The following is a 14,945-nucleotide window of genomic DNA, read 5'->3' as shown; positions in this document are numbered from 1 at the left end:
GGGGGTTAGCACGCACCACGTTTGGAGGCCTTAGTCCTCGACACGGACGTCGCAGGTTCGACTCCCGGTCCCGGTGACCTTTGCCGCATGTCTTCTCCCCTCTCCTCACCCTCCTTCCTGTCTGCCTACTGTCGCCAAAATATGAGCCACTAGCACTGTAAAAACTCTTCAGAGAAAAAAAAAAGAATAAAAAATAAATAAATTTCAGGAGGAAGAACTGGAGATCCAAGAGGTGGACAGGGCCACTTGCTGACCACCCATATCACCATCAAGGTTGCTGAAAGAGCCACCTGGGGCCACGTCATCCACTCCAAGGAGTTCACAGGAAGGCCCCTGGAGACAGAACAAGAGTCTAACCGAGAGGCTCCGCAAAGCACCTCGAGCTAACTCGAGCTCCCAACTAATCGGCCCACTCAGTAGGTCACCTAGCACCTAGCTGAGGCAGCATTAAGAACATGGCCTGGACAAGACAACACCGTACCAGAATGCCCACATGGATAAGGGATGCCATACTATGTTGGCATTTCCTCCTAGGATATGTAGCTAGAAACAATTGTTGCAGGATTTTTTGTTGTTCCTGTGAAGGAACAAAAGGGAGGAATTGTGAAGTAAAAATTGTTTATTATGTCTCTTAACAATATTATTTAATTCTTTTACTTATTTAACCACATTAGTTTTGTTCAACCTGTTAGAGTATGAGGCTAGAGTCTGTTTGTTACTATGCAATAGCCAGCCCCGCCCTCTCCTCACAACTCCTCGGGCTGACTACTGACCAGTTCTCTGTCTAACAGGTCCGGAAAATCTCTAAGACCTGGGTCTTACCCTGAACAAGATCTATAAGAGATAATCTGTTTAAACCGGTGGTGAAAGGGACTCGTCTAGCTCTAACTACCTCCTATCCAGAAGTTATGACCCTTTCCAGTTAAGAAACAATCAACTGAGTAGCCCTCACAGCTGCATAGCTTCAATAACCACTTCTGTTAACGGTAGTTCCCTTCCTGTCGTAACGTGCACTTGTTAACCCTTCGGAGTCTTGGGTCTAAATGGAAGTCTTTTAAATGCATGACGTCATGCCCGCCACAGGGCGGGCATAGACCTCGAAAGGTTAACGGCTAGATATTATTTAGTGACTAAGATTTAAGTCCCAGGGTCATTATTTACTCTCACCAAAGGAAAGCCCGAAGCCACCACATCACTGGAATCATGTATACTGGTTTTACTATAAATAGAAGAACTTTGATTCAAATGACTCAATTAATTTCAATGTCCACAACCTAATCAGAATTTTAAAATGTATGTATTTATTAAGCAAGTTTAGCAGGGAAAATGACAGGCATACAGAATTCACTTGAGATCACACCATACAAATAAAATCAATACAATTTAGATCAATTTAACCTTTACCTAACAACCTCCCTACACTGTCATCTATCTATCAAATAAGGCTTTGGGGTGTGGCACAACTCATAGCCATCGGTGGAATTGGATCTGGGCAACAGAAGTCCTTGTAGTCGTTGGTCAGAGTCTTTATCCTTGAACCATAACTCCTCCTTGGAACCGAAACAAAATGAACTGTCTGCTATATCCAGCCGAACAGCTCTTGGTCGATCCTGTGACTTTTGTTCAGTTCCCCAAGTCTGTTGCGATGTGTTTTTAGATCGTTGGGTCGAGCGCAGAGTATGGAAATCCAATGTGGAACCAAGGCAGTGGGTCGGTGGATCTTGTCCTCTGTCCGGCGTGAGGTGATCCTCGGTGTTTCTTGCTTTCCTTGGTTCCAGGGCGTAGTCCTCCGCTGGTCTTCTTGCCGCTCTTGTGTCGAGTCTCAGCGCCGGGGACGAAGAACATCGTATCACCTCGGTGTCATGGTTTTATACTTTTCTGCACTTGTGGGAGTGTGCCACAAATGGAGAGAGAGAGATAGCAGGAGCGCTGCATGCCTTTGCAATGACCCGATTGCGAGATAATGTACTTGTGACACCTGTGACTGTTGGAAACTTTCCGAGCAGCAGCAACAGCTGCATGCACTCACACCCCAACCTTATACTTCTCCTTTGATTCTATATTAACTTTAATTATACAACTTTAATCATCAATCATACATGATTTGATTTTGGTTCCTTGTTACAACATTATTAAAATACAGAGAACATATTCTCATACACAGTAAGCAATTTTGGTTCCTTGTTACAACATTATTAAATTACAGAGAACATATTCTCATACAAAGAATACACAGTAAGCAATCATTATTAATCAACATACAGGGCTGTGGCAGTCTCCTAGGCATTTTGTGATCCGTTTTTCTGCATGAACCTGGACAGATCTCACATTTACATACCAGATTTCTTAACAAGTCTCTGCAGAACCAGTTAGATAAGGTTTCCTGTTGACCTCTCCCTGCAACAATTGCAGCAGGCTGATCACGACAATGCCTCACCATACATACCACAGCAAGGCGCCAGTATTTAACAGAAAAGAACAGATAGTTTAGATAGATATAGTGTGATGGAAGAAGCCCTGAGTCTTAAGAAGTTTCTCTATAGAAAATCACCACCTCAGAGTTTTAAGAAATTGGTGCACCTGCTGGATTTTCTGGTTTGACAATGTTATTGTTATGCAAAATTGTTCCATTAGTAAACCTGATTTTTGGAAACTCATATTTGAACAAGAAGATTGTTCGTTATTACGCAATAGCCAGCCACACCCTCTCTTCACAACTCCTCAGGGCTGACTACTGACCAGTTCTCTGTCTAACAGGTCCGGAAAATCTCTAAGACCTGGGTCTTACCCTGAACAAGATCTATAAGAGATAATCTATTTAAACTGGTGGCGAAAGGGACTCGTTTAGCTCTAACTACCTCTAATCCAGAAGTTATGACCCTTTTCAGTTAAGAAACAATCAGCTGAGTAGCCCTCACAGCTGCATGGCTTCAATAACCACTTCTGTTAATGGTAGCCCCCATTCTAAAAATAACGTGTACTTGGAAACGGCTAGATTATATTTAGTGATTTAGATTTAAGTCCCAGGATCATTATTTACACTCACTAAAGGAAAGTCTGAAGCCACCACATTTCTGGAATCATGTACTCTGGTTTTACTATAAATAGAAGAACTGTAATTCAAATGACTCAATTAATTTCAATGTCCACAAACCTCATCAGAATTTTAAAGTATATATATTTATTAAGCAAGCTTTAGCAGGGTAAATGACAAGCATATAAATTCATTGGAGATTACACCATTCAAATAAAATCAATACAATTTAGATCAATTTAACCCTTTCCTAACAACCTCCCTACACTGTCATCTGTATTTCAAATAAGGCTTTGGGGTGCAACTCTACTCATACCCATTGATGAAATTGGATCTTGGCAACAGAAGTCCTTGTAGTCCTTGGTCAGAGTCTTATCCTTGAAACATAAATCCTCCTTGGAATTGAAACAAAGTGAACTGTCTGTTATATCCAACCGCACTGCTCTTCATCACTCCAGTGACCTCTGTTCAGTTTCCCAAGTCTGTTGCAATGTATTTTGAGATCATCGGGTTGAGCGCAGTGTTGAAATCCAATCAGGAACCGAGGCAGTGGGTCGATGGATCCCGTCCCTTTGCTCCGGTGTGAAGTACTTGGTTTCCCCCTCGGTTCCAGGGTGTGGTCCTCTGCTGGTCTTCCTGCTGCACTTGTGTCGAGTCTCAGTGCCGGGGACGGAGAACATCGTCTCACCTCGTCTTCGAGGTTTTATACTTTTCTCCCGCTCTATAGGCGTGCACTGAGAGAGAGAGAAAAAGAACATTGTGCGCATCTTCTCGATGACGCAACCAGGCCCCAACCATCAACTCAGGCCTCCGCCCTGGTGACTGACAATACTCCTTTTTCGAGAAGTCAGCTGATCCTGAGCAGTCAGCTGCATCCTCTAAACTCACACCCTCAGCCTGGAATTTGCTGAACTCACACACACACACCCTGACCCTACTTCTTTACAGTTATGATTCTGTAATACATTTTAACTTATAATCACCTTTAATCAATCAAGTTTTCTTTATATAATTATCAATTCACTGCATTCCAACAATCATAGATTATTTGGTTTTGGTTCATCATCACAATATATTAAAATACAGAGAATACACATTATGTAATCATCCTTAATCAACATACAAGGCTGCGGCAGTCTCTCAAGCCTTTTATGATCTGTTTTTCTGCATGAGTCTGGACAGATCTCACTCTCACATGCCAGGTTTCTTGACAAGATGTTTATCATCCAAGGAGTTAACTGACCCTCCAGTGTGGTTACGTGGCTTGTATATTGTTCAACTGAAACTGGAATGACTACTCCAAATCAGAACTCAGTGCAGCTCGCTGCTATGTGTGTTCTCTGTATGCAGACGAAATAAAGCTTTGCTCTTTGCCATTTGCCAGTCTCAGCCTGATCTGTTATCATACAGATTTTTGTCCACAGCTATACTCTCCAACTCCTGAGCTGAGTATAGCAGTAGTGATTCCTGAATTAGATTAATATTTCAAAAAGAACATCTAATTATCTGAGTATATCAATCAAATTTTTTTTGTACAGCACATTTCAGCAGCAAGGCATTTCAAAGTACTTTACACCAAATCAAACACAAAAACACAATGCAACATAGAATCAACAATAACAACACATCAAGTCAGGTTCCGTCAATAAATTTGCAATTGATTACATTTCAAATACAACTCTAAACAAGTGGGTTTTTAGTTGAGATTTAAAGTAAGTCAGTGTTTCAGCTGTTTTACAGTTTTCTGGAAGTTTGTTCCAGATTTGTGGTGCATAGATGCTGAATGCTGCTTCTCCTGATTTGGTTCTGGTTCTGGGGATGCAGAGCAGAACCAGAACCAGAAGACCTGAGAGTTCTGGAAGGTTGATACAACAGCAGCAGATCTTTAATGTATTGTGGTGCTAAACCATTCAGTGATTTATAAACTAACAGTATTTTAAAGTCTATTCTTAGAGCTACAGGGAGTCAATGGAGGGACTTTAAAACTGGTGTTATGTGCTCTATCTTCCTGGTTTTAGTCAGAACGCCAGCAGCAGCATTCTGGATCAGCTGCAGCTGTTTGATTGATTTGTTGGACAGACCTGTGAAGACGCCGTTACAATAATCAATACGACTGAAGATAAACGCATGGATAAGTTTCTCTAGATCTGGCTGAGACATTAGTCCTTTAATCCTGGAAATGTTCTTCAGGTGATAGAAGGCCGACTTTGTAACTGTCTTTATGCAGTTACTTTATGAAGGTTACATATGTAGTAGAATTATGTGTTATATTATTAGCTTTAGAATGGGTGGAGGATACTAATATACATAAAATAATAGTTTGTAGTGATTCATTATCTGCATTGTTGAGTATTGAAAAGGGAAGTACAAATAATACAAAGAAAATCGTTAAAATAGCGCCCTTGGAAAGCAGAATGAGGTATGAATATGCGCAATTGTGATTTATAATAAGAAATGTTTATTTAAAAATAATAGAACGTCATTGGTTTATTTGTTTAAAAACAAAACTGTTTGTTGACGAGCTAAGGACAACGTATTCGTATGTGTGAACATTAATATGCTAATTTTATACAAAAGTTAAGCATGTACAACAATTCTGTATTCTTTTATTTCATGCTACAGTTTTCACGGTGTCTAAAGTCCAGATTAAACTGCACCCGTTTGGAACTCCCTGCGTCTGGCTGTTTATTCCAAGTGGCCGCTACAGTGAAAACTCATCGCAAGAGACCAGATCTTTCGGCAGTGAAGCTGACACCATCCTTTCTGGAAGCCAGCTGTCTCCAGTCGGACCAATGATCTCACACAGGCAAGATAAACCATAAAGTTAAAGTGGACCATCACATGAACAAGCTCACAACATAACTGAATTGGCGTAGTGTGTCTTCAGTGAACCCAAAGCAGTTGAAGAAAGCAAAAAAAATGTCACTTCCAACAGAGAAAACAGATAATGCTGTAGACATGCCACTCAGGTCTAGCTCCAGAGAAAGAAAACTAACAGAAAAAGGCCAAGAGATGCACATCCAAGAGAACAAAAAACGTGAGAAAACATTCCACAAGGTCTATGATTCTTGGAAGTGGGTGGCAAGAGAAAGTAGGAAAAAACTAAAGGCCCTCTGTACATTAGAAGAACTCAATGATTTACAGGAAACCATTCAAGCAAAATATGATGCTGTAAGACTACAGTACAAACCCATTCTACGTAACAGTAACACCACAGCAGAGATTGTCAAAAAGATGGAAGCCTGTGTTACGCTCACAAAAGAAATTTGTGACCTCATAAACAATCGTACAGAGACTATTGATAAAGATTATAATAGTCATCTTGAGAAAGAAAGAGTAAGAGAAACATTAAACAAAGATGAATATGGATCTATCTTTGGTCACACTCAAACTGAAACTGTAAGCTCATCTAAATCATCAGAGGGTTCAAGCAGCCATTCCAACTCATCTAGTACTAATGACAACAAGGCAGATGCACAAGCAGAGCTTGCTGCTAAAGTGGAACAATCAAAGGCCACAAAAGAAATTCAAGCACAAGCACAGCTCCAAAAATTAGAAAACGAATGGAAACTTAAAGAGTCAAAAATGCTGTCAGAAATGAAGCAAAAAGAAGTGGAAATGCAACAACAGCTGGATCAAGAAAGAGCAAAACTGCAGCGGTTAAAAGAAGAAAAGGAAATAGCTGTAGCAGCAGCTCGTGTGAGAGCATACGATGAATTTGAACGCTGTGTAAGCAATGTTAAAGAAGTTGAAGATCTTAATTACAGAACTAACCCTGTCTTCTCTAGAGATAAACCCTGCTTGAATCCAGATGCTACATCGTTCCAGCCTTACCAATCAGCTCCAGAGGTGACAACAAATCCAGAGACATCCAATCTAGCTGAAGCAATTGCCAGCTCATTAAGCATGAGTCGCTTACCAGTCCCTGAACCCATAGTATTCAGTGGAGATCCTTTAAGGTTTACTGATTGGAAAATGTCATTTATGACTCTTATTGACAGAAAGCCCCTCCCAGCTAGTGAGAAGATGTTTTATCTCAGAAACTATCTTGCTGGAGAAGCACGCAAAGCTGTTGAAGGTTTCTTTTACCATGACTCAGAAAGTGCATACATTGGTGCTTGGAAAGTCTTACAGGACAGATATGGCAACGCGTTCATTATACAGAAAGCTTTTCGTGACAAGCTTGCAAGATGGCCAAAGATCAATGCAAATGACTCACTTGCACTACGCGGGTTTTCTGACTTCCTCCAAGGCTGTAAAGAAGCAATTCCACATGTCAAGGGATTAGCTATCCTCAATGACTGTGAAGAAAACCATACGTTGCTCAAAAAATTACCTGAATGGATTGTTCGCAAGTGGAGTCGAATAGTTGTGGATGAACTTGATGAATCAGGTGATTATCCAGATTTTAAATGCTTCACAGAGTTTTTGAGCAAAGAGGCAAAAATAGCGTGTAATCCCATCGCCTCACCCCTGTTCGGCAATTTCAAGTTTGCAGATGACAGAACCCCAAAGAGAGCCAAAACTTTCAACACAAATGCACAACAAAAAGGTTTCAGTCATGGGGCACAAGATACAAATAGCTGTAAACCAAAATCACTGTGCTATGTTTGTAAAAGTGAGGACCATGGCATCACCAGGTGTCCCGCTTTTGCTTCAAAGAGTGTTGAAGATAAAAGGACATTCATACATGAAAATCGACTCTGCTTTGGTTGCCTGAGAAGAGGTCATGTGACCAAGGATTGTAAGAGACGACACACATGCAATATATGCAGACATCGTCATCCAACCTGCTTACATGAAGAGAGGAAGGAAAAACCTGTGGAGACAACAACAAATAGCTCCACTTCCACAGAACAACCTTCAAGCCAAGAAACACACAGAGTTGTGTCCCATACATCAACACAGCATACTTCTGCCACCACCAGTATTGTACCAGTACTTGTGTCTTCACTACAAGAGCCACATAGAGAAATACTAACATATGCAATGCTGGACACGCAAAGTGACTCAACGTTTGTGTTAGAAGATGTCATTGACAGATTGAATGTGGATTCTCATCCAACAAAGCTGAAACTCAGTACTGTGACTGCTGTCGACACAATCATTTCCAGCAAGAGTGTTCATGGTCTACAAGTTCGAGGACTTAACTCTGAGAGTCGCATCCAACTACATCAAGCTTACAGCAGAGATTTTATCCCAGTGGACAAGTCGTACATCCCAACGAAAGAAACTGCATTAATGTGGCCTCATCTCAGAAACTTGGCAGATAAGTTACCACCTGTTCAAGACTGTGATGTAGGGCTTCTCATTGGATACGACTGTCCAGCTGCTTTAGCTCCACTTGAAGTTATAACAGGTGACCAAAACCAACCCTTTGCACAGAGATCAGAACTAGGATGGAGTATAATAGGCTCATCAAATCCCCACCTAGACAGACAAGGAAGTCAAAGCTTTGTGCATCGACTCTCAGTAAAGGAGCTACCAATCCCATCGGCAACTGACATTTTAAAGACCTTAGAATCGGATTTCATGGAGAGAAGCTACGAAGATAAATATGTGTCCCAAGATGATGTTAATTTTATACAGTTTCTCAGTAACAACATCACACAGAAGGATGACGGGCATTATGAAATGCCTCTCCCATTCAAAGGCAGCAATCCGCCTAATCTACCGAACAACAAAAGACTAGCCCAAGTTCGCCTGCAGTGTCTTAAGAAAAAATTAAAGGCCAACAAACACTACTATGAACAATACAAAACATTCATGGAAGAAACCATAAATAAGGGTGATGCAGAGCCTGCCCCTACAATATCTGAGGGAGAAACAGAGTGGTACCTTCCACATCATGGTATCTACCATCCCAGAAAACCAGATAAGCTGAGAGTTGTTTTTGACTGTTCAGCCAAATTCCATGGTGTTTCCCTTAATGACACACTGCTTACAGGGCCTGATTTAATCAATCCTTTGTTAGGAGTGCTATGTCGCTTCAGGAAAGAGACCATAGCAATAATTTGTGACATTGAAAGAATGTTTTACCAATTTTCTGTCACTCTTGAATCCAGGAATTATCTTAAATTCCTCTGGTGGAAAGGTGGAGATTTGGAGAAAGAACCACAGGAGTACAGAATGGCAGTTCATCTCTTTGGAGCTGCATCATCTCCAGGATGTGCTAATTTTGGGTTAAAACATCTGGCACAGCAACACAAGACTAACTATCCTCAAGCAGCCACATTTATTGAGAAAATTTTTTATGTGGATGATGGCTTAGTTAGTGTGCCATCAGTTGAGGAAGCCAAGAAACTGATCATTGAGTCACAAGAGTTGTGTAAAAAAGGAGGCTTACGGCTTTATAAAGTCAACTCAAACAAGGAAGCTGCTCTCGCCTGCTTGGATCCTTCGGAAGTAGCAGCAGCCATCGAGCCCCGTGGTTTGGATCCAGCCTCATCAGAGCGTGCACTCGGCATTCAGTGGTTGATAAAGAACGACACCTTCGTTTTTAACATCAGCTTAAAGGATCAACCTTCAACCCGCCATAGCTGCTTGTCCATCGTTGCTTCGCTTTATGACCCTCTTGGATTCATTGCTCCATTCAGCCTTAGTGGAAAACTTATCCTTCAAGAGCTTTGTCACAGAGGCATAGGATGGGACGATCCTCTCCCAGAAGATATAAAGCCACGGTGGGAGAAATGGATAAATGATCTACTGATATTGAAAGAGATCTCGATTCCAAGATGTTATCACCCCCCTGACTTCCACAACATTGTCAGAGTAGAGCTGCACCATTTTTCTGATGCCAGTTGTGTAGGATATGGTGCATGTTCTTACCTGAGGTACATAAATGACAAATATGAAGTCCATTGCAGTCTTGTGATAGCAAAGGCAAGGGTTGCTCCCAAGTATCCCAAGATTAGAACTAGCAGCAGCAGTGGTTTCTACAAAGGTAAGTGTTATGCTAAAATGTGAACTTGACCTGAAGATTGATCAAGAATTTTTCTGGACTGACTCACGAGTTGTACTAGGGTACATCAATAAAGATGCTCGCAGGTTTCACATATTTGTTGCCAACCGTGTTCAACTGATTAGAAATAACAGTGATCCTAATCAGTGGCATTATGTTGAAACCTCAGAAAACCCTGCGGATTATGCATCCAGAGGTCTTTGTGCTTCAGATATTCATTCGACCAACTGGCTCCAAGGACCGAGGTTTCTTTGGGAGCATGAGTTACACCTAACACCCAGCAATCCACCAGAATTACTTGTCGGTGATCCTGAAGTAAAGACAATTCAGGTGCTTGTAACTGAAGTCAAAGACAGTAATGACATCCTCAAACACCTGAATCGGTTTTCCTCTTGGACAACACTTCTAAAGGTGGTTGCAAGAATCAAGAGACTGGGTTCAAAGCAACGACATGGTGAACATGTGACTGTTGAAGAGCGTGAAAAGGCTGCTGAAACAGTGATTAAGATTGTACAACAACAAGCCTTCCCAAATGAGATAAAGATGCTTGAAGGTGAAAAGAACATTCCAAACACCAGCGCTCTTTTCAGTTTTGATCCTATCTGGTCTGAAGGACTTCTCCGTGTGGGTGGGAGATTAAAGCAGTCATCTCTCTGTCTTAAAGTCAAGCACCCATTGATACTACCCAGCAAGTGGTGGCCAAGTTGATACGCGATTGTGTGTTTTGCAGAAAACTTAGGAGGCCAACAGAAAAGCAGAGAATGGCTGACCTTCCTAAAGAACGTGTCGAATCTTCTGCACCTTTCACATATAGTGGCATGGACTGTTTTGGCCCTTGTGAAGAAAGCCCGCAAAGAGTACAAAAGATATGGCCTAATTTTCACATGTCTCTACTCTAGAGCTGTCCATATCGAAATGCTTGAAGATCTGTCGACTGACTCATTCATAAATGCACTGAGATGCTTTATCAGCATTAGAGGAGCTGTACGACAACTGCACTGTGATCAAGGCTCTAATTTTGTTGGTGCCAAGAATGAGTTCACACAAGCACTGAAACAATGTGACACCAAGTTACTAGAAGTTTTCTTGACTGATAAACAGTGTGAATTTGTTTTCAATTCCCCCTCTGCCAGTCATGCAGGTGGTATCTGGGAAAGACGGATCAGAACCATCAGAAACGTGTTGAATGCTGCCTTTGCACAGTGCTCAGGCCGACTTGATGACGCCTCCCTCAGAACATTGCTGTATGAGGCCATGGCTATTGTCAACAGCCGCCCATTAACAGTGGATGGAATCAATGATCCTCAAGCATTGGAGCCCATAACACCGAACCATCTCATTATGATGAAATCTAAGATTGCTCTTCCTCCCCCTGGAGTGTTTGTCAAAGAGGACCTATATGCCACAAAGAGGTGGAGGAGAGTCCAGTATCTCATTGAACAATTCTGGAGTCGCTGGAAAAGAGAATATTTATTGAACATTTCCATGAGACAGAAATGGCACTCAGCTCAGCGCAACCTGAAAAAAGAGGACATTGTCATTATCAAAGATGATAACCTTCCAAGGAATCAGTGGCAACTAGGACGAGTGGTTGAAACTGTTCAAGGCAGTGATGGCTTGGTCCGTCAAGTCAAAGTTCAAGTTGGAGAGGGAAAGTCAAATTCCTCTTCCAAACCCTCAGTTATTGAGAGGCCAATCCAGAAATTGGTTCTTCTTTTGGAAAATTAATGAGAACAGAAGAACAACTTTTGTACAGTTCATTTACTTCCTGATAGTTTATGCAAACATATTCATTTAGTAGAGTCAGGAAATCCTGTTCAATTAATTTACCCTTTATATGTTACTTTGTTCATTCATTGTGACAGGATTTGGTGGGAGTGTAAATGGCTACTAAATGTTAAAATTCTCCTTCTTGTTCATTAGTCAAACAGTGACACCTAGTGGTTCATTTGTGCTTTTATTTTGAATAACGCTAGATTTCTTCTTCGTGTGTTTTATGGTTCGGCACTTCCTGTTCTTGCTAAGCGTGATGAGTCAGCGTTAGATCCTGTAGAAAACTAAAGAAAATCGTTAAAATAGCGCCCTTGGAAAGCAGAATGAGGTATGAATATGCGCAATTGTGATTTATAATAAGAAATGTTTATTTAAAAACAGTAAAACGTCATTGGTTTATTTGTTTAAAAACGAAACTGTATTGACGAGCTAAGGAACACGTATTCGTATGTGTGAACATTAATATGCTAATTTTATACAAAAGTTAAGCATGTACAACAATTCTGTATTCTTTTATTTCATGCTACAGTTTTCACGGTGTCTAAAGTCCAGATTAAACTGCACCCGTTTGGAACTCCCAGCATCTGGCTGTTTATTCCAAGTGGCCGCTACACAGTTGATGTTATAAGTATTAGAGGAATAAACAGGAGGGAGGAGATAATTATAAATAGAATAAGATCTGGTCACAGTTTATTAAATGACACTCTAAGATGGAAGAAACAATGGAACATGTTTTTATTAGCTGTAGGAAATATGTGAATCAAAGAAGATTATAAAAACAGGATTACGTTTTAATAGGGAATTTAAATTTGATTATGTAGTTGCTCAGTTAAATAGTAATTAAGGAAAAGAGAAGATGTTTTGCTTTTCAAAAGAATATGGGGCTCATTAGGAGATTTTGAGGAATAAATATTAGGATCGAACAGATGTCAGTAGTGCAACAATAATGGATGCAACTTGCTATTAAAATCTAAAGAAGTCCTGAGCCAGGCCTACCACACCTAATCATCAGATTTTGTCAGTATAAACCGAAATGTCAAAAAGAAATATGAAGCAAAACCGATCGATGACAGAGGAAGAGTTTGAGGAAATAAAGAAATCCTTAAATTTTATGTCTGATGAGATATCAAAAATCTCACAGCAACAAAAACAAATAATGAACTTAATGGGGGAGGTTAAAAAGTTGAAGAGACAGAATGTTGAGAAAGACAAGCAACTAGCTCTCCTGGAACATCGTGTGGCTGACTTCGAACAAAACAGTTGAATGAATGATGTTTTAATTAGTGGGTTGGAAACCAAGCCACGATCATATGTCTGGGCCGTGACAGAGGCAAACACTAATGAAGAAAGGGATGAAGGTCAATGATCTCTAAATAGCAGATAACATTATATAGCAAGACGAGCACGTTTTCTCAGTAAATAAAAGAAAATACAGCCAACATGGGCCTCAAACTGCAAGATTTACATCAAATTAAACGGTTCACCGGAGGAAGCCAAGGTCCTGCCCATCAGACAAATGGAAGAGCTGGATAAATATCAGAGAAACTAGAAGACAACAAGGCAACTTCTGCTGTAAAATCCAGTAATAAATCAAAAATATACACATGATTATAGACAGATATTGATCCAGACAAGCATTACCTTGATTATTTGAACAACTGCCATTACTACACTGATAACTATATCCAATGCTTTAATTCAGATCAAGAAAGGTCAATTTTTCATCTCAGCAGCCATAGCCTTTATGTTAACTATCAAAATATCAAAGAATATTTATATAAACTAAAAAAGTCCTTCAGTGTTATAGCAATATCTGAATCCTGGCTCACCTCTGAGAAGGCAACAGATTTTCCAATGAAGGATATGAGTTCAATTATATTAACATAAATAATAAAAAATGGGAGGTGTAGCTTTGTACATAGATAATTAATTAAAATACAAGGTGGTATTAGACATGTCAGTGTCAATTGATGATGTAATGGAATGCATTACTATTGAAATCCAGTTTGAGAAGCAGAAAAATATTATAATCAGTTATGTGCACAGAGCAGCAGCATCTGACACTGAAGTCTTCACAAACTACATGGAAACATTGTTTGCTAAGATTTACCAAAAGAGAATTGTCTTCTGTGGAAACTTGGATACACTGAATCCAAACAAGGTTAAAGGGACAGATAACTTTATTGATACTACGCACAGTTTTGTTAGGATTCAGTTTGGTGTGAGAACTCTTCCCATAGATGATCTTTGTGGGAGAGTTCTGACGGGCTGGCGCACCTGAAGCGGATTCCACCAATCGGCTGATGACCTCTTAAGAAGCGGTGGAGCTGTCAGTCGTCGATGGTCCCCACTTGTTGGTCAGAGTCAACCTGAAGATCTTGTCACAGTTATTTCAAGTTATTCTGTCTTCTGCTATCCACAGACCCCGATTGTCGGTCTGGATCCAGCCCGGAGCCCCGTCAAGCCAAGGCTCGAATCACGGACTGATCACCGCCTCCAGCCCGGAGACTTGGCACCTACCTGCATCCTCTCCTCTTCCTCTGCGCCCCCCTCCGCCTGGGAAACCCGTTAAGCCGGCGAGCCGCTCACGACTCCAGAGAGCGATCTGGAATAAATCCGATCAAGGCTGATTGTAATAAACTTCCGAAATAAGAAGTCTCTGGTCTGATGTGTGAACCTGCATGTCAAGAAACTTAAATCCAACATGACAAGTTTAGGTTTGTATCCATTAGTTAGTAGTGCATACAAACATGATGGGTCCTAGTTTCTTTACCCACATAGAGAACACCACCAGGAGAACCCTAGTAAAGAAAGTATACTTTAGTATATTTCAAACATACTTACATTTGTGAAAGTATATTTTGAGTATGCTAAGTATTAAGTGTACTACCTATAAATATATATGAAGTGTAGTAAAAGTATGCTTGTACCAATTTTGACATTATAACTTTAAACACACTTAAATATAACTGCACCAAAATACACTTTTAAGAAATATATTAAATAAATTTATACTTTAAGTGAGCAAAATATGTATTTGCCCAAGTGTAAACATACTCTTGTTCAAGAGTATCTTTAAAAAGAGATTTAAAATTGTCAGATATTTTGTGTATATTTTAAAATATATGCTCAAAATAGAATTTTTTAAAAGTCACTGAAAGCTTACTTTAAATTATT

General features: G+C 40.4%; 1 protein-coding gene across 1 annotated transcript; it reads left to right on the top strand.

Moving 5' to 3' along the window:
* The first annotated feature begins 5,413 nt into the window (after nt 1-5,413).
* On the top strand, nt 5,414-14,255 carry LOC122831155. Its single transcript, XM_044117112.1, has 3 exons — nt 5,414-5,453; nt 5,657-7,427; nt 14,191-14,255. The coding sequence occupies exons 2-3, from the start codon at nt 5,954-5,956 to the stop codon at nt 14,253-14,255; spliced, it is 1,539 nt and encodes a 512-aa protein (XP_043973047.1). The 5' UTR covers nt 5,414-5,453; nt 5,657-5,953.
* Nucleotides 14,256-14,945: the final 690 nt, after the last annotated feature.

This window comes from Gambusia affinis, linkage group LG05 (genome assembly GCF_019740435.1).
Source record: "Gambusia affinis linkage group LG05, SWU_Gaff_1.0, whole genome shotgun sequence".
Lineage (NCBI taxonomy): Eukaryota > Metazoa > Chordata > Actinopteri > Cyprinodontiformes > Poeciliidae > Gambusia > Gambusia affinis.
The sequence above is the reverse complement of the archived record's forward strand: the minus strand, read 5'-3'. Positions and strand labels throughout refer to the sequence as shown.